A 17,998-nucleotide genomic window follows, 5' to 3' on the forward strand; every position below is an offset into this window, starting at 1 on the left:
GAGTGAAAAAGAACTTCTAGGAATTTGGCTGTGAAAGAGAGAAGAGCTATAGGGCAGTAGCTAAGGGGATGATAGGTCATTTGAAGATTTTTTTAAGAATGTAGGAGATCCAGCCATGGTTGTAGGTATTAGGGAAGGAAAAATTGGAGATTAGAGTTGAAATGAGGGATAATCAAAGGGCCAACCTCCCAGAGGAAACTAGAGGGAATGGGATTAAGGGCAAGAATGAAAGTGGGGTTGGGGGGAGCACAGTTGATAAGGAGAGACAGGGGGCGGAGCCAAGATGGCAGAGTGAAAGCAGTGACTTGCTTGAGCTCTCCCCCAAACCCCTCCAAATACTCATAAAAAATGGCTCTAAACAAATTCTGAAGCAGCAGAACCCACAAAAAGACAGAGTGAAACAAATTTCCAGCCCAAGACAACCTGGATGATTGATCAGAAAGGTATATCGTGCCAGGCTGGAAGCGCAGCACAGTGTGGGCACGCAGGCCACAACAAACCTAGAGCAGGCCTCAGAGGACTGAATCGTGGGCAGCTGTGGAGGTTTCCAGACTCCTCAATCCACCAATGCCAAAGACAACTTAGAAGGTCACTGGGAAAAGTCTGTTTCTGTTGGTGGTCAGAGAGGAAGGCGGGGTTTCATCTCCATTCCCCAAGAGTGTGGCTGGGGGAGGGGGGGGCAGCTGCTTCCCGAGCTTCTGGCCCACAGACTGAGGGGGAATCCAGTGGCTGATCAGAGAGGGACTGCAGGGATCTCTTTGCCAGTGCTAAGGCAGGAATCTCTTGCTTTGCCCATGTGTGGATCTGGGTCACAGTTCTGGGCGGCAGTGCTGGGGTGAGGAGGAGCACTGGCATGGTGGAGCTTGTAGTGGCTGTGGAGAGGAACCCCTCCTCACAGTTACAGGACAGAAAGGAATACTTGTGGTCACAGGCCAGGAAAGGAGTAAACACCCCCACCCCTTATCATACCACCTTGGTAGAACTGAATATTTACAGGTCCCTACAAGTATCTCTGAAAACAGCTACACAAACCCCTGAAGCTTGGGACAGTACATTCTCCACATTGGAAGCAGACTCTTACCTTAACAAGGAGTTTAAAACTCAAGTAATTGGCTGGGATCATGAGCAAGCAGCACAAAAAGAGTCAGACTATATTATCTTACTTTGGTGAAAAAGAAGATCAAAATATACAACCAGAAGAAGACAACAAAATCAAAGCTCCTGCGTCCAAAGCCTCCAAGAAAAATATGAATCAGTCCCAGGCCTTGGAAGAGCTCAAAAGGGATTTTGAGAAGCAAGTAAGGGAAGTAGAGGAAAAACTGGGAAGAGAAATGAGAGTGATGCAAGAAAATCATGAAAAACAAGTCAACAGCTTGCTAAAGGAGACCCAAAAAAATACTGAAGAAAATAACACCTTAAAAAACAGCCTAACCCAAATGGCAAAAGAGGTCCAAAAAGCCAATGAGAGAAGAAATGCCCTAAAAAGAAAAATTGGCCAAATGGAAAAGGAAGTCCAAAAGATTACTGAAGAAAATACTTCCTTAAAAATTAGAATAGAGCAATTGGAAGCTAGTGACTTTATGAGAAATCAAGACACTGTAAAACAAATCCAAAAGAATGAAAAATTAGAAAACAATGTGAAATATCTCATTGGAAAAACAACTGACCTGGAAAATAGATCCAGGAGAGAGAATTTAAAAATTATTGGACTATCTGAAAGCCATGATCAAAAAAAGAGCCTAGACATCATCTTTCAAGAAATTATCAAGGAAAACTGCCCTGATATAGTAGAACCAGAGGGCAAAATAGAAATTGAAAGAATCCACAGATCTCCTCCTGAAAGAGATCCCCAAAGGAAAACTCCTAGGAATATTGTAGCCAAATTCCAGAGTTCCCAGGTCAAGGAGAAAATATTACAAGCTGCCAGAAGGAAACAATTCAAGTACTGTGGAAACACAATCAGGATAACACAAGATTTAGCAGCTTCTACATTAAAGGACCGCAGGGCATGGAATATAATATTCGGAGGGCAAAGGAGATAGGATTACAACCAAGAATCACCTACCCAGCAAAACTGAGTATAATCCTTCAGGGGAAAAAATGGTCATTCAGTGAAATAGAGGACTTTCAAGCATTCCTGATGAAAAGACCAGAGCTAAACAGAAAATTTGACTTTCAAATACAGGACTCCAGTGGAACATGAAGAGGTAAACAGGAAAGAGAAATCATAAGAGACTTATTAAGATTGAACTGTTTACATTCCTGCATGGAAAGATGATATTTGTAACTCATGAGAACTTTGTCAGTATTAGGGTAGTTGAAGGAAAAAAATTGTATGTATGTATATATAGATAGATAGAGGGCACAGGGTGAGTTGAAGATTAAGGGGTCATATCTGGAGAATAAAATTAAGGGATGAGAGAGGATGATACTCAGAGAAGAAAAAGGGAGAGGTAGAATGGGGTAAATTATCTCAAAAAAACAGAAAAGAAAAGTCTCTCACAGTGGAGGGGAAACAGGGGAAGGTGAGAGGAATGAGGAATCTTATTCTCATAGGATTTGGCTTAAGGAGAGAATAACATACACATTCAATTGGGTATGGAAATCTGTCTTACCCTACAGGAAAATAGGGGGAGAAGGGGACAAGAGAGCAGGGGGTGATAGAGAGGAGGGCAGATTGGGAAAGGGGTAATCTGAAGCAAATACTTCTGAGGAGGGACAGGGTCAAAAGAAAGAACAGAATAAATGGGAGGGCAGGATAGGATTAAGGGAAATAGAGTTAGTTTTTCACAACATATCTACTAAGGAAGTATTTTGCATAACTGCACATGTACAAACTATATTGAGTTGCTTGCCTTTTCAATGAGGGTGGGGTGGGGAGGGAGAAAGGGAGAAAATTTGGAACTCAAAATTTTAAAAACACGTTTTTAAAAAAATGTTTTCACATGCAACTGGGAAATAAGAAATACAGGAAATGGTGTACAGAAGTCTATCCTGCTACAGGAAAATAGAAGGGGAAGGGGATAAGAGAAGGAGGGGGGAGAGATAGAAGAAGGCAGACCAGGGGAAGGGTATTCAGAATGCATGCCATCTTGGGGGGAGGGGTGAGAAATTTGGAACTCAAAAACTTGTGGAAATGAGTATTGAAAACTAAAAATAAATAAATTTATATTAAGAAAAAAGAAAAGGAGAGACAGGAGATTGTGGTCAGAGAAATTTCAATGTTTTAAATGATGGAGGTGAGACCAAAGATAAGATTAAGGCTATAACCATTCCTTTGTGTGGCTGAGTTGTAGTGAAAGTACAGGTCCTGGAAATTGAAGAGGCTTATAAAGAAGGAATCAAGGATGTTTGAGGAGGCATTGTAGTAGAGTTTTCTTGGGCTCACCAAACCTAAGTGCCTCATTTGTGTCCAGAATTGCTGCTTCTTTGCAAGATGCAGAACCAAAAATTAACAGTTTAAATCAGCAACTTTACACTAATGTCCTAATTTCCTCAATGTCCAAATTTCTCCAGTCTTCCAATGACACTGAAGCACCTGATTGCAAGCACTTTGTTGGAATCTCTGGCAGTATTGCCATGAAGTATAAGAAATCCAGCCATCAAGGCTTTGACAGCTATGTAGGCTATCCACATTGCTGAGCTGGGGAATGTTGCCCATCTCTAGCCAAAGGAGCTGGGTTAGAAGCACATCTTGAGAACAATGGAATTGCTGTATCATGGCCCAAATGAAGAGCTGTTCCACCACTTCTGCAGTAACATGCAATGCCCCTTTCCCCTGATTTTTAATGATTGATCTACCATAGTCATCAATATGCATTTTGAAATCCCAGAGTGGACAAGGAATTAAGGTGGAGAGGAACACTGAACTCCTTGAAAAAAAAAAAGCAGAAGATGACTAACATAAGGACAAGAAATATAATATAATACAATATGATACAATATGATATAATATGATATCATATGATATGATATGATACAATATAATATATAATGTTAACAGGATAGGATTAACGCTAAAAGAGTAGAGGCTACTGACTGATAATGGCTAGAAGGTCTGGAAGTGGCAATGATGAGCAAAGAAACTGCACATTTCTCCTAGCCTAGTTTGTTGGGGAACATGAAAGAAAGTACATCAAGTGCTAAAGAAGGTGGCCAGTGATATAATGCCTTCTGAGGGGAATCAGGTACCTATGAATGCAGGAGACGTAAAAGTAACAGGAGATGAAGGGAAATGTGCTTACAATAGAAGATTCCAGAAAGTCCACTGGAAAGGGAGGGCAGAGCAGGATAATAACATAGAAGGGCTGAGGTAGATGGGGATGAAAGAGTGGGTAGTGAAAACCGTTTTCACCTAGGTAGGTGGCAATTTGACATCCCAGCTCTTTGACAAGGAAGAGATAGGAGTTTGTTAGCCATAAGATGAGGAGGCAATGCCATTTGACTTTTGGCATAACAATCCACTCCTTAGGGTCATGTGATGGTAAAAATAGCATCAGTTATTTCTTAAGCACCAGGGAAGATGGGATATTGGGTCAGGTATGTGAATCTATAAATACCTTGTGATCAGGTGCCCCAGTGGTCTGATTGAAAACTCCTTTGCCTCAACCCTAGAGAGTTGAGGTGATGTTCCATCCAAAGATTCCTTGATTGTATTGTGGAGTCAAGTTTTATCCCTGGTGTCAGAAACATTGCTGTGGTTCTTATGCTGTGGTCCTAGAGGTGAGAGACCTGGAATCTGAGGCTTTGGTTCTACACAAAGTCAAGTGCAGCCAGAGCAACACCCTCGTCCTACCAAGGTACTAATAAATAGCTATGTTATTGCATTAAGTCAAGGCAAAACAGTCCATAGGCTCTTGAGCAATAGATTGGTTGAGGGAGACAGAAAGGAGACCTCCAAACCCAGTTTGTGAGCAGGCCTGGGACATTGTCAGTTGATGAAGACACAAGTCTCCTGTCCTGTGCCTCGTGGTCAATACTTTGGTAGATCTGTGATGTCATCATGTGTACACTCCCATCAACAGCTTTTTTTCATGTGTAGCTCTTGTCATGTCCTATAAATCCTCCATATATGTTGATCTCCTCAACATGGTAAAGGCCTTCCTCTACATTTCTTAACATTGCATTAATATCAACAGAGGATTCGGAGTTGGTCAAGTTAATGAAAACTGTGTTCCAAGGTTGAATGTGTCTAAAGTCAGTGACCTGATGGGCCCTTTCAGGGAGCAGGCAAATGTCCTTAATGAATTGATTTATTCTTTTATTTCCTAGGTGTTTGTATATGTAAAATGTGGCTATAAATTAGTATAGCTATTTTTAGAAAACAACGTAAAATTAACAAATCTTCTCCACTGCAAAGTAATTACCACACACATCTTTGTATAGTGCTGTGGTGGCTCAAAAGATTTTTGGATTAAAATTTTACTTCTTTGTCCTTTCAAGGTAGACTTGATTTGTGGAATCAGACAAGTCAGTGCCAAATCTAGTAAAATGAATGATCGAGCTTTGACCCCCTTGAGGTTAAAAAATGGGGTGATTACTGAGTAATATACTAGTCTTCAATTGTTTATAATTTGGTTTAGATGATAATTATGAATCAAACATACACACAGAGGATATCTCTGAGGCCAGAGTGACCAGTTCTGACCATGAGAAAATACTCTGAGTGTCATGCCACTCTGACCAGTGCTGACCAGCGATGAAACAGAGCTCATCTTTTTCACAGAGGATCACAGAGTCAAAGATGCTTTTATTAAGTACCTACATTTGTATGAGGCACTATGACAGGCTCTGGGTATTCAAAGACAAAACTAAAACAGTCTCTGTTATCCCACTGGGTAAAAACCACAAGTGCCCAGAAAATTTAATGCAAACTATGTAAAAAGTAATTAACAGAGAGAGAATACTAGCAACTGATGGGATCAGGACATATTTCCTGTAGTCAAGTCAACAAACCAACAAGCATTTATTAAGCACCTACTCCATGCCAGATAATGTGCTAAGCACTGAGGATAAAAAGAAAGGCGCAAAAACCCCTGCTCTTGGGGGTGGAGCCACTGCAAAAGCAGTGACTTGCTTGAGCTCTCCCCCAAACCCCTCCAAATACCTGTAAAAAAGGGCTCTAAACAAATTCTAGAGCAGCTGAACCCACAAAAAGACAGAGTGAAACAAATTTCCAGCCCAAGACAACCTGGATGGTTAATTGGAAAGGTCTGTTATGCCAGGCAGGGAGAGGAGGGCAGTTCAATGTGGGCTGCATAGGCAAAGACAGGGCTTCAGCTAAAGTGGAGCAGGCCTCAGGGAACTGAATCACGGGCAGGTGTGGTGGTTTTCAGACTTCTCAACCCACAAATGCCAAAGACAACCAAGAAGATCAGTAGGAAAAGTATGTAACTGTGGGTGAGAGAAGCTCGGACCCAGCCCCAGTCCTGGTACAGCCCTGGGGCGGTGGCTGCTTCCTGAGCTCGGCCCACAGACTGAGGGGGAATTGAGTGGCTGATCAGAGAGGGATTGCAGGGATCTCTTTGCTGGTGCTGAGGCAAGATTCTCTTGCTTTGCCTGTGCTTAGATGTCAGTTGCAGTTCTGGGTGACAGTCCTGGGGTGAGGAGGAGCGCTGGTGTTTTGAAGCTTATAGTGGTAGTTCTGATGGAATCCTCCTCACAGTTCCAAGACAGAAAAAAGTGCTTGTGGTCACTCATAGACCAGAGCACAGGCCAGGAAAGGAGTAGACACCTTGCCTCTGATCGTACCACCTTGGAAAAACTGAAAATTTATAGGCCCCTAAAAGTTTCTCTGAAAACAGCTACACAAAACCTCTGAAGCTTGGGACGGTACATTCTCCACACTGGAAACAGATCCCCTACCTTAACAAAGAGTTTAATAGTCAAGTAATTGGCTGGGAACATAAGTAAACAGCACAAAAAAACAGACCATAGAATCTTACATTGGTGACAAAGAATATCAAAACATACAACCAGAAGAAGACAACAAAGTCAAAGCTCCTACATCCAAAGCCTCCAAGAAAAATATGAATTGGTCCCAAGCCGTGGACGAGCTCAAAAAGAATTTTGAGAAGCAAGTAAGAGAAGTAGAGGAGAAACTGGGAAGAGAAATGAGAGTGATGCAAGAAAATCATGAAAAACAAGTCAACAGCTTGCTAAAGGAGACCCAAAAAAATACTGAAGAAAATAACACCTTAAAAAATAGACTAATCCAAATGGCAAAAGAGGCCCAAAAAGCCAATGAGAAGAAGAATGTCTTAAAAAGCAGAATTGGCCAAATGGAAAAAAAAGTCTAAAAGCTCACTGAAGAAAATAATTCCTTAAAAATTAGAATGGAACAAATGGAAGCTAATGACTTTATGAGAAATCAAGAAACTATAAAACAAAACCAAAAGGATGAAAAAATAGGAGACAATGTGAAATATCTCATTGGAAAAGCAACTGACCTGGAAAATTGATCCAGGAGAAAGAATTTAAAAAATTATTGGACTACCTGAGAACCATGATCAAAAAAAGAGCCTAGATATCATCTCTTAAGAAATTATCAAGGAAAACTGCCCTGATATTCTAGAACCAGAAGGTAAAATAGAAATGGAAAGAATCCACTGTTCACCTCCTGAAAGAAATCCCCGAAGGAAAACTTCTAGGAATATTATAGCCAAATTCCAAAGTTCCCAGGTCAAGAAGAAAATACAGCAAGTAGCCAGAAAGAAACAATTCAAGTATTGTGGAAACACAATCAGGATAACACAAGATTTAGCAGCTTCTGCATTAAAGGATCAGAGGGCTTGGAGTATGATATTCTGGAGGGCAAAGGAGCTAGGATTATAACCAAGAATCACCTACCCAGCAAAACTGAGTATAATCCTTCAGGGGGAAAAATGGACATTCAGTGAAATAGAGGACTTTCAAGCATTCTTGATGAACAGACCAAAGCTGAATAGAAAATTTGACTTTCAAATATAACACTCAAGAGAAGCATGAAAAGGTAAACAGGAAAGAGAAATCATAAGGGACTTATTAAAGTTGAACTGTTTACATTCCTACATGGTAAGATCTAATTTGTAACTCATGAAACCTTCTCATTATTAGGGTAGTTGGAGGGAATATATATAGACATAGGGCATGGGGTGAGTTGAATATGAAGGGATGATATCTAAAAAATAAAATTAAGAGATGAGAGAGGATTACATTGGGAGGAGAAAGGAAGAGGTAGAATGGGTTAAATTATCTCACATAAAAGAAGGAAGGAAAAGCTTTTACTGTGAAGGGGAAGAGGAGGGGAGGGGAGAGGGAATGAATGAATCTCATGAGATTTAGCTTAAAGAGGGAATAACATACACACTCAATTGGGTATGGAAATCTTTTTTACCCTACAGGAAAATAAGAGGGAAGGGGATAAGAGGGGGGAGTGATAGAAGGGAGGGCAGATTGGGGGAGGGGCTAATCAGAAGCAAACACTTTTGAGGAGGGACAGAGTCAAAGGAAAGAATAGAATAATTGGTGGGCGGGATAGGATGAAGGGAAATATAGTTAGTTTTTCACAGCATGGCTATTACGGAAGTGTTTTTCATGACGGCACATGTATAACCTGTATTGAGTTGCTTGCCTTCTCAATGAGGGTGGGTGGGAGGGAGGAAGGGAGAGAATTTGGAGCCCAAAGTTTTAAAAACAAATGTTAAAAATTGTTTTTACATGCAACTAGGAAAGAAGATATACAGGCATTGGGGTATAGAAATGTATCCTGCCCTGCAGGAAAATAGAAGGGGATAAGAGAAGGAAAGGGGGTGATAGAAGAAGAGGTATTCAGAATGCTCACTGTCTTGGGGTGGGGGAGGGGAGAGATGGGGAGAAAATTTGGAACACAAAATCTTGTGGAAGTGAATGTTGAAAAATAAAAATAAATTAATTTTAAAAAGCCCTACTCTCAAAGAGTTCACATGGGGAGACAACATGCAAATAAATATGTAGAAACAAGATATACACAAGGCAAATTGAAAATAGTCTCAAAAGGGTGGTACTAAGATTAAGGAGGACTCGAAAAGGTTTATTGTAAAAGATAGGACTTCAGCTGAGACTTGAAGGAAGTCTGGGAAACCAGGAGGAGACAGTGAAGAGGGAAAGAATTCCAAGCATGGTAGAAAATTCCCCAGAGTCAGGGGTGGAGCGTTGTATGCAAAAAAACAATCTAGAAGCCCCCGGATCACACAGTTGGGGGGCTGGAGAAGCAGAGGGTGAGATAAGATGGAAGAAAACCAGAAAGGTAGGAAGGAGTCAAGTTATAAAGGACTTCCAAAGCCAAGCGAATTTGATACTGAAAATCATCAGGAGCTACTGGAGGTGATTATTGATCAGTGGTCACCAATACACTTTATGAAGATCATTTTGATAGTTGAGTGGATGATAGAGTGGAGTGGGGAAGAATGCGTGAAGGAAACCAACCAGCAATCTATTTCTTTAATCCATTGTGAGGTGATGAGGGCCTTCACTGTGGTGGTGGCAGTGGCAGTAGCAGAAAGGGACAAATATAAGAGATGTTTTGGAGGTAGAAATGACAGGACTTGGCAGATTTGGTAAGGAGGTTGGAGAAGGGGTGTGATAAGAGAGAGTGAGGTATTTAGTATATCTATGGGACATCTGGTTTGAGATGTCCAATAGACAATTAGATATGTAAGGCTAGAGGTCAGGACAAAGATTAGGGATAGATAAGTAGCTAAGAGTTGGCTAAGATGATAAGAATCATCATCGTAGTTATTTAATTGAATCTATGGGAGCTAATAAACTCACCAAGTAACATAATATAGAGGGAGAAGAGGAAAAGGCCTAGGCCAGAGCCACCCACAGTTAGCAAGTGTGTTAGCATCTCACTGAAGATACAGAAAAAGAGACTGAAAAGGAGCAGTCAGACAGGTAAGAGGAGACATGAGAGAACAGTGTCACAAAAACCTTAGAGAGAAGAGAGTTTGGGGGAGAAAAGGGGGGCCAACGGTGACAAAGGCTACAGAATGAAGAAGGATGAGGACTGAAAAAAGGCCATTAGATGTGGCATTTAAGAGGTCCTTGGTAATGTTGGAAAGAGCAATTTTGGTTGAATGATGAGGTCGAAAACCAGACCACAGCATGTTGAGAAGAGAGTGAGTGGAAAGAAATGGAGGGATAAATTGTAGGCAAACTTCTCAAGGAAGCTAGTCATAAAAGGGAGGAAAGATAGGGGACAATATCTATCAGGGATAGATAGATCATGGGAGGTTTGTTTAGGATAAGGGAGATTGTAGCATGTTTGTGGGCAGTAGAAAAGCTGCCAGTAGACAGGGAGAGATTGAACAGTAGTGACAGAGTAGGGATCATAAAGGGGGCAGTCTGCTGGAGAATATGGGATGATCTGGGGTCATTTGTAGAGGGTTAGACTTGGCAAGGAGGAAGTCACATTTTCCTGTGAGACAGGAGTGAAGGAGAGATAGTGGCAGAAGGCACCTGGGTGACATAAGATGAGGAAGGGAGTAGACGGAGCTCTTAGCCAATGGCCTCCATTTTTTCCGTAAAATATGAGATCATGTTCTCAGCTGAGAGGGTGAGGGGAGGGGTAGCTGTGGGAAGCGGGATAGTGAATTGATTAGGACGATGTATAAGGATTGCCTTGCCGTAGTGAAGGCTCAGTTGAAATTATGTCACCTAAATTTGTATGTAAGCCAGTCAACATGGCTTCATAATTTTCTCCAGCTTTATTCAGCAGCAGATGGAGGGAGTGATCCAAGGCAGAGGCTTGGCAGGTCAAGGTCTTTGATAGGATAAAGGGCAAGTGAATCAAGAGAAGAGGACAGTGTAGATTTGAACTGATTCACCAAAGGTTCAAGTTGGGGAGGAAAAGAGAGTGTAGCCAGTACCAGTGTTATGGCCTACAAATAACTGAGGGGCAGAGGGATTGGAGGTCATGGTGAGGACAAAGGATAGGGTTTATAGTCCTTCTTTCCCAAGGCAGAGGAAGAGGTAAAATGACAGGAGATCGTGATCAGACAAAAAAATTTTCAGAGTTCGTGAACATGGAAGCAGAACACTTATGGGTGATGGCAAGATCAAGGGTATGGCCATCACTGTGTGTAGCTGAGGTGGGGGGGGTGGGGAGGAGGTCAGGTGAAGAAGGTTAGGGTATTTATATTTATTGAAGCCACTTTATTTGAGGGCAAGGTGGGAGGAGTGACTGTGAGCCAGGTACTTAACTGTGAGAGCTAGTTTGTGAGCTGAGCTTTAAAGGAAGCTAGGGATTCTACCAGATGGAGTTGAGGTGAAGAGGGGATGCCTTCCAAGCATGGTGGACAGCCTGTGTAAAAGCCAAAAGCAGGAAATGGATCTCATATACAAGGAACCACAGGCATGCCAGTTTGGCTAGAATGTGGGGTGATTGAAGAAGAGTAATGTGCAGTAAGCCCCAAAAGGTAAGCTAGAGCCTGATGGTAAAGGGCTTTAGTGGCTGAATGAGAAGTTTGTGTCTTATCCTAGATATAAAAGGGAGCCACAGGAGCTTCTTGAGGAGAGGAGTGACATGCTCACAACTGTGCTTTGTGGACATCAATCTGGTGGCTATGTCAAAGACATCAGAGAGAAGGAAAAAAAGACTGGAGGCTGGCCAATTAAAAGGCTATTGCAATGGTCTAGATGCAAAGTAATTAGGGCCTGAGCCAGGGCAGTATCTGTATGGAAATAAGGGGATTGATGTGAAACATTGTCAAGATAGAACTGATAAGACTTTGCAACTGATTGAGTGTGAGGGGTGAAGAGAGAAGGAGTCAAAGATGATGCTAAAATTGCAGACCTAGACAACTAGAAGGATGGTTGCTGTCATCGTGATTTTTGAAATCTGTTGTTTGATCTTGTAGTTACAAATGATAGGACTCAATTATGGAGTCGCTTAGGCTAAGTGGTCCTAATGACCATAAACACAGAAGCTATGACAGACGGCCTGTACTTACTTTTCCACTGTCCTGACTCGTTCTGACCCTCTGTTAAATATGTAAACTATCATGACTCCTGATTGGACCCAGCTCCCAACAGCTGTCCACCAGCATGCATTTCTGGGCTCCCCAATTACAGATTCAGACCCTCAACCAATTTCTGGTCCCAGTTGGGAAACTCCCCACCAGAGGCTGGTATTGATAAACACCCTGGGGAATCTCCCTACCACTTCTGCATCTCATTAGAAATGCTCCTTTCCCATATCTGACATTGATTATCTGTTCTCAACCAAGCCCATCTTCAAGGTAAAAAATTCCCTGCTCAGACCCCTCTCTAAGCATGTACTCCGTCTGAGATTTTGCTGCTCTATACATCTCCCATACATGAGTGACTCTGGCCCTATGTGTGGCTGAATGTCTCATCTGTGTGCTTTTGTTTTTGCGTGTTTGCTATACTGCCCAGTAATAAAGTTCATGCTCATACTAGCTTCCCAAGTACTAGTTTTCTGTAAATCCTCAAATCCAGGTCTTTATTCTATGAGGCAGCTAGAGCAATGGGGGTACCCTTGACAGAAAGAGGGAAGTTAAACAGAAAAAAAAAACTGGCAATGGATGGGGGTAGGGGGAAGGAGGGGAGATAATGAGCTTAAGAATAGGGAGATCTGAGCATGTTTGTAGGCGGCAGAAACAGTGGATAAGGAAAGTTGTAAAATTAGAGTGATCTAAAAGGCAAACTTCTGGAGGAGATAGGAAGGGATGGGATCAAGGGCACAAGTAGAGGCTTCAAGCCAACAAAGAAGGAAAAATTTGTTGTTGTTTAGTCATGCCTAACTCATTTGAGGTTTTCTTGGCAGAGATACTGAAGTGGTTTGCTGTTTCGTTCTCCAGCTCATTTTACAGATGAGGAAACTGAGGCAAATAGGGTTAAGTGACTTGCCCAGGGTCATACAGCTAGTAAGTGTCTAAGGTCAGATTTGAACTCAGGTCTTCCTGACTCCAGGCCCTGGCAATCTATCCATTGTGCCACCTAGTTGCCCCTGAAGAAAAGTTAGGGAAATGCTGCTAAAGATTATTGGTGTCAGCTGTTGTTCAAAGCCACTTATAGCTGACTTATAGCTGACCAGAGTGTGCAGCAGTGGATTTCCAACTGATAAAAACAATCCTGACTGCTCACATCTATTCTGGACTCAACAGAAAGTTTCTAATCAAGCTTTGAAAAAAAAAAGTTGGAGGTGGGGGGAGACTTGAATTCTTACTCAGAGAAATAACAGTTTGGAAAGTGCACAAGAGTGTCAACAAGTTATGTAGATCTTATCATTATTGCATTTTTGGTGCCTCCCAGATATCCAGCCTAGACTCCACCATCCTGTCAACACCCTTCACCAACCCACGCATCATAAAGTATATCGGCACCTAAGAAATATCTAGCCCTTGTGGAAGGTTGTGCCTCCCAAAACCTCTTGGATGAGCTCACAGATTTCTTCTTCCTTCTACAACACTATTTACTCCATATAGCCATTATCCGTTTTGTAGTTCTCTTGCTAATAATAGTGAGCTGACTACCACTAGAACTAGGTAAAGGGGGAGCTGCTGCTGTGAATGCCATCCAAATGAAAAGCTCAGTCTGTAAGGCTAAAAGAAAGAGAATGTTACTCTGCAGCCTTCACTGACAAACATGCCACCTCGGAAAGATGTCTTAGAATACTTCCTCTTCAAGTGAGTTGTCTCTGCATTTACCAATAAAAGCTCTAATGGTGTTTGCACAGATGCTAGAGAATAACCTATATTCTATGTAAATCTGGGTCTTGGACCCTTTGCCCCGAGGAAAATCCTCACAGCTCTAACACTGTATCTACTGTGTCTCACCAATTAATATATTCCACTGTAAAAAGCAAATAGAAAACGCTCTCTTTTTAGCCTTCCAAAATTTTGGATGTCCCAAAAGTATTAGCACAGCTGTAAGCTATTAAAGCTTGAAGATTTGGGGGACACCCGAAGTGTCTCCACTCCCTGGAATATTGCATGTATTATCAGATGTGGTGGATGTAGTAGTTGTTTTTTTTTCCCTCCCTTTCTTTTTAAATCTTTATTACAAGGGAATCATAGTGGAGGGGGGAAGCAAAGATTCAGAATGTGATATAAAAACAGAATGTATGTCATATATACATTCCCAGATATTATTTGGGTATATAGTCATAAGTGTATTTAAGTTGGCAAAGGGCATTCAGAATGGCAAAAGGTGCTTGGTTTAATGTACAATGTTATTCCTACTGTATTAAAATTAGTGAATTTTTCACAATGTTCTTTTCTAGGCTGCTTTAAATGCCTTGAAACAGTTTTCAGAGCAAGGTCTTGATCCACTAGAAGGGGCAATGAAGATTGAAAATGGATCATTTGAACAGTAGGTACCATCTCTGTCATTTCTCTGGTTTCTGATATTCTCTTTTCAGTTATGATTGTAAAAGGTATTTCATACAAGTGTGATCCACTCAAAGAATATGAACTTCTTGAGGGCAAGGATTGTTTTTTGGTTTGTCATCATATCCCAAGCCCCTAGCACAGTGCTGGGCACATATCTACATAGTAAATGCATACTGAATTAAAGGGAACTGCCTCAGGATTCAAAATCATGTTAATGGCTTTTTAAATTACTTAGTGTATCTAAGGTAATGGAAATAACCAAAACAACTTACAGATCTCCTATTAATGATTTGTGAAAGATTTGAGTAGCTGTATTGATATTTATCTCTGGATTTTTATGCCTATGTGTTCAACAATTTAATGTAAACTTTGTTAACTCTTGAAAAACATGTAAAAGGTTGGGGGGGTAGGAATGGGGGGAAGGAGAATAGTAGAGGAGAAAGATTGCAAGATTTAGAGGCAGGGACGCTGGGTTTGAATCCCAGTTGTTATTTACTACATGTGTAACCTTGAGCAAGTTATCCAGCCTCCCTGAGCTCACCTATCAAATGAGGTGGTGGATTAAACAGTCTCTAAACCCTCAGCCACAGCTGAATCTGTGACTCCAACATAATCCTCTTGCTCTTCTAAAACTAACACGTAATCATCTTGGTTTTTTTAATAAATATTTTGTCTTTATCAATCTTAATTTTTGTGGGTTAGTGTTTGCTTTTTTAATGTACAGATTTTGATGAATTAACACAAAACATACCGAAAGCAAATAGAATGATTAGAAATAAGTATGACATGAGAAATGATCACCCTAAATATTTAGAAGGCAATCTCTTCAGATTGCCCTTTCAGCAAACTCTGAGTGGGGGTGGATAATAGGGAAATGAGGCAAAGAAGTTGGGAAGAGATAATTCTCACCTTTGCTAACATCCACTGTCCAAATTTGTCACCTCCTCTCCCCTCCCACACCCGAAGTGTTGCCAAAATGGCACCATTTGTTTTGCTGGTGCTGATTGAAACAGAAAACAACTAAATAAATGGTTTCTTTCTCTTGGTTCTGCAGTTCACTTCATCTTTTTTTATTTTAATTAGATGTTTTGTTATGTTATACCATGTGAGAAATTAAACTTGTAGTCCATAGATAGTCAATATTACCTGAAAATTTTGAAAGCAATTGTGCTTACATAATAGTACTCCAGGTTTTAAGCATCATTTCCTAGATTTTTGCTATGAAATATGTTGTGAGAGAACAATTGTAGGATATTTAAAATATTTTAGAAAATTGTACTTATAGGGTTATATATTATCCTGGTAAACTTATTCTATGGTTAATGTAGAAATGTAGGAAACAAATAGTATTTGATAAAATGTGCAACATTGATAATAACAAGATTAGAAAACCAATGGAAGACAGAAATGGCATTTTAAGTTTTCTATAGATTGGCAACTATTTATAAGTTAATTTAATCAAAAACATTTCCACATGATCTCATCAGCAGACTATCTGAGCATAAATATTGTTGTTTCACTTTAAAATGTCACTTTTGTGGTGACCTTTGAATCTTATGTGCCATCTGCTAATAAACATGTCTTAAGATGTGCAACCCTGGACCTTAAGCTCTTGTTAATGTATTAATCTTTCAGACAAGCCAAGCATCTGGGGGAGAAAGCAGACAATAAACAGACTAACTCAGGCACCGCGGCTCATGACTGCAAGGATTCAAAGGCTGTCGTCTAGAGCTCGCCAGCACCCACGGCTGCCACTGCATCCTTATAAACCTGTCAACACGCAATAGGGTGTATGTGTTCAAGGAAATGAATGACTAATACCATTATTTGAGTCCTATGTGAAGACAACACTATTCTAACACAAGAGATAATATACATGGTACTGTTTATTCAACTGGGGAAAAATAAAACTTTGAGCATTTTCCTTGGAACTTGATATCAAATCATAACTCATTTGCCCAGAGGCAGCTGAAATCAGATCATGCTACTGGAGCTTAAAATAACAATTAGTGGAAAAGTGTTAGAAAAAAAGAGATCAAGTTTAAAATCTATGAATAGTGAAGAAAGGGATGGATTTGGTTCACTTAGGATGATTTTTTTTCATAGTATAGTTTTAAGTTCAACTCTTTTTTTAAAGACAATGTTTGAATACTTTAAAATTAACCAATGGCAGTGCTGTGAAAACTGTAGTTGTTGTCTTCATATATAGTCATACAGCTCATCTTTTTATGCAATCACATGCATTCTTCATGCAATATGAATATATATGACATTAAGATGCACTACTCAGAGTTGTATGCAAAAAAGTCTTAAATCATGACAAGTATTTACTTCAAATATGAACTGATGTTAGTAAGAATCAGTTATGATATACTCCAGGTAAAAGCAGTTATGATATTTGAGTTCCGTAATTCCATTAGCAATTAATGAGGCGTCTTGCCTCTGAGGGAATGTTCTCCCCTTGAATCCATTGTCTGTTGTGTGAAACACATCTCACACCCATTTTGTATGTTGTATCAAACCACTGTTTGCATTCAACTGAGTGTTTTTAGTAACTGAATTCTGACCTGGAACCGTAGACAGCGTTGAAATAAAATAATTAATGTTGTGGGAAAGACAAAAAAAAAGTGTTGAAAGAAATGTAAAGATGATTTTGGCCCTGTGAGAACCTAAAGCTGCACCCTGATTCTGTACCCACATGTTGGGATTGCACATGTGGCCAAACAGTAAAACCATGTCAGTCCATGTGCAAGTTGTTGTTGTTTTTCTTTCACTCTCATTTAAAATATTAACCTAATGAAGTAATGAAAAAAATCACTTCCCTGACTAGTCATGACACAAAGTAACGTAATGACCAATGCCCTTGGTGCTTGTGCCACACACAGGCTGCCTTGCCTATGAAACTTCATGGCTGGCCTCCCTGACAGCTCACAGGGCCCGTGTCCTTGACCAAGCAGTGTAATCTTCTTGTGTACGCTTTCTCTTTATTGATTTTCAAATCTTATGCCACAAGAAAGCAGTATACAATTTAACTGCTCAACCCCAGCGTGACAATAGGAGTACAATTATGTAAGATTTCACAAGCAAAACCACCACAAGTCATGCTCTGGCTGACTCACACGCGACCAGAGAGTAAACAAACAGCAACATAAGGAAATAACCCCAGGGTTATTTTTAATTGGTCCCATGTGGGGGAGTCCAACAGTATTTGGAGGGTTAGGTACCCTTAGATGAAATGGGTCTAGTTACAAAAAGGTATGTGCTCATGGAAATAACAAAACATCTGTTAAGTTGTGGCTTACAAAAAGAGTTTTAAGACACAGCATTTTATTGATTCAGGGGTCCCACCGGAACTGTCAACCATCAACCATCCTTCTAGGAGCAGTATTCTTCCCCATCAGACATTCACCGTCTGAGACTCAGATTAGGGACTGACAGAGATAGACTTAAGAAAAAGAGATGTATTTGTCATCAATGCCCCCAGAGGCATAGATTATTAACAGTAGGTTTCAAAAGTAGATTCAATCTTCAGTTTGCTGAACACAGTAAACACAGACCAGCTTCTGCAGCAGACAGCCTGGAACAACACAAACACAATCATTTCTGTGGGAGGGTGATGAGCTCAG

At 40.6% G+C, this 17,998-nt stretch overlaps 1 protein-coding gene across 3 annotated transcripts in view; it reads left to right on the forward strand.

Moving 5' to 3' along the window:
• The window catches only part of STAU2 (staufen double-stranded RNA binding protein 2), a 431,723-nt gene extending 414,604 nt beyond the window's left edge, over positions 1-17,119 (forward strand). For 2 of the 3 annotated variants that reach the window (XM_020971017.2, XM_020971014.2), the window contains exons 14-15: positions 14,264-14,352; positions 16,008-16,096. In XM_020971017.2, the coding sequence (XP_020826676.1) occupies positions 14,264-14,307 (44 nt within the window). In that variant the 3' untranslated portion in view covers positions 14,308-14,352; positions 16,008-16,096. Of the gene's footprint in view, positions 1-14,263; positions 14,353-16,007 lie in introns of all 3 variants that reach the window. The other variant, XM_020971016.2, reaches the window with a different exon arrangement.
• The last annotated feature ends 879 nt before the right edge of the window (positions 17,120-17,998 follow it).

Source organism: Phascolarctos cinereus, unplaced genomic scaffold, assembly GCF_003287225.1.
Source record: "Phascolarctos cinereus isolate Bilbo 61053 unplaced genomic scaffold, phaCin_HiC Scaffold_4;HRSCAF=312, whole genome shotgun sequence".
In the NCBI taxonomy this organism is placed as follows: Eukaryota; Metazoa; Chordata; class Mammalia; order Diprotodontia; family Phascolarctidae; genus Phascolarctos; species Phascolarctos cinereus.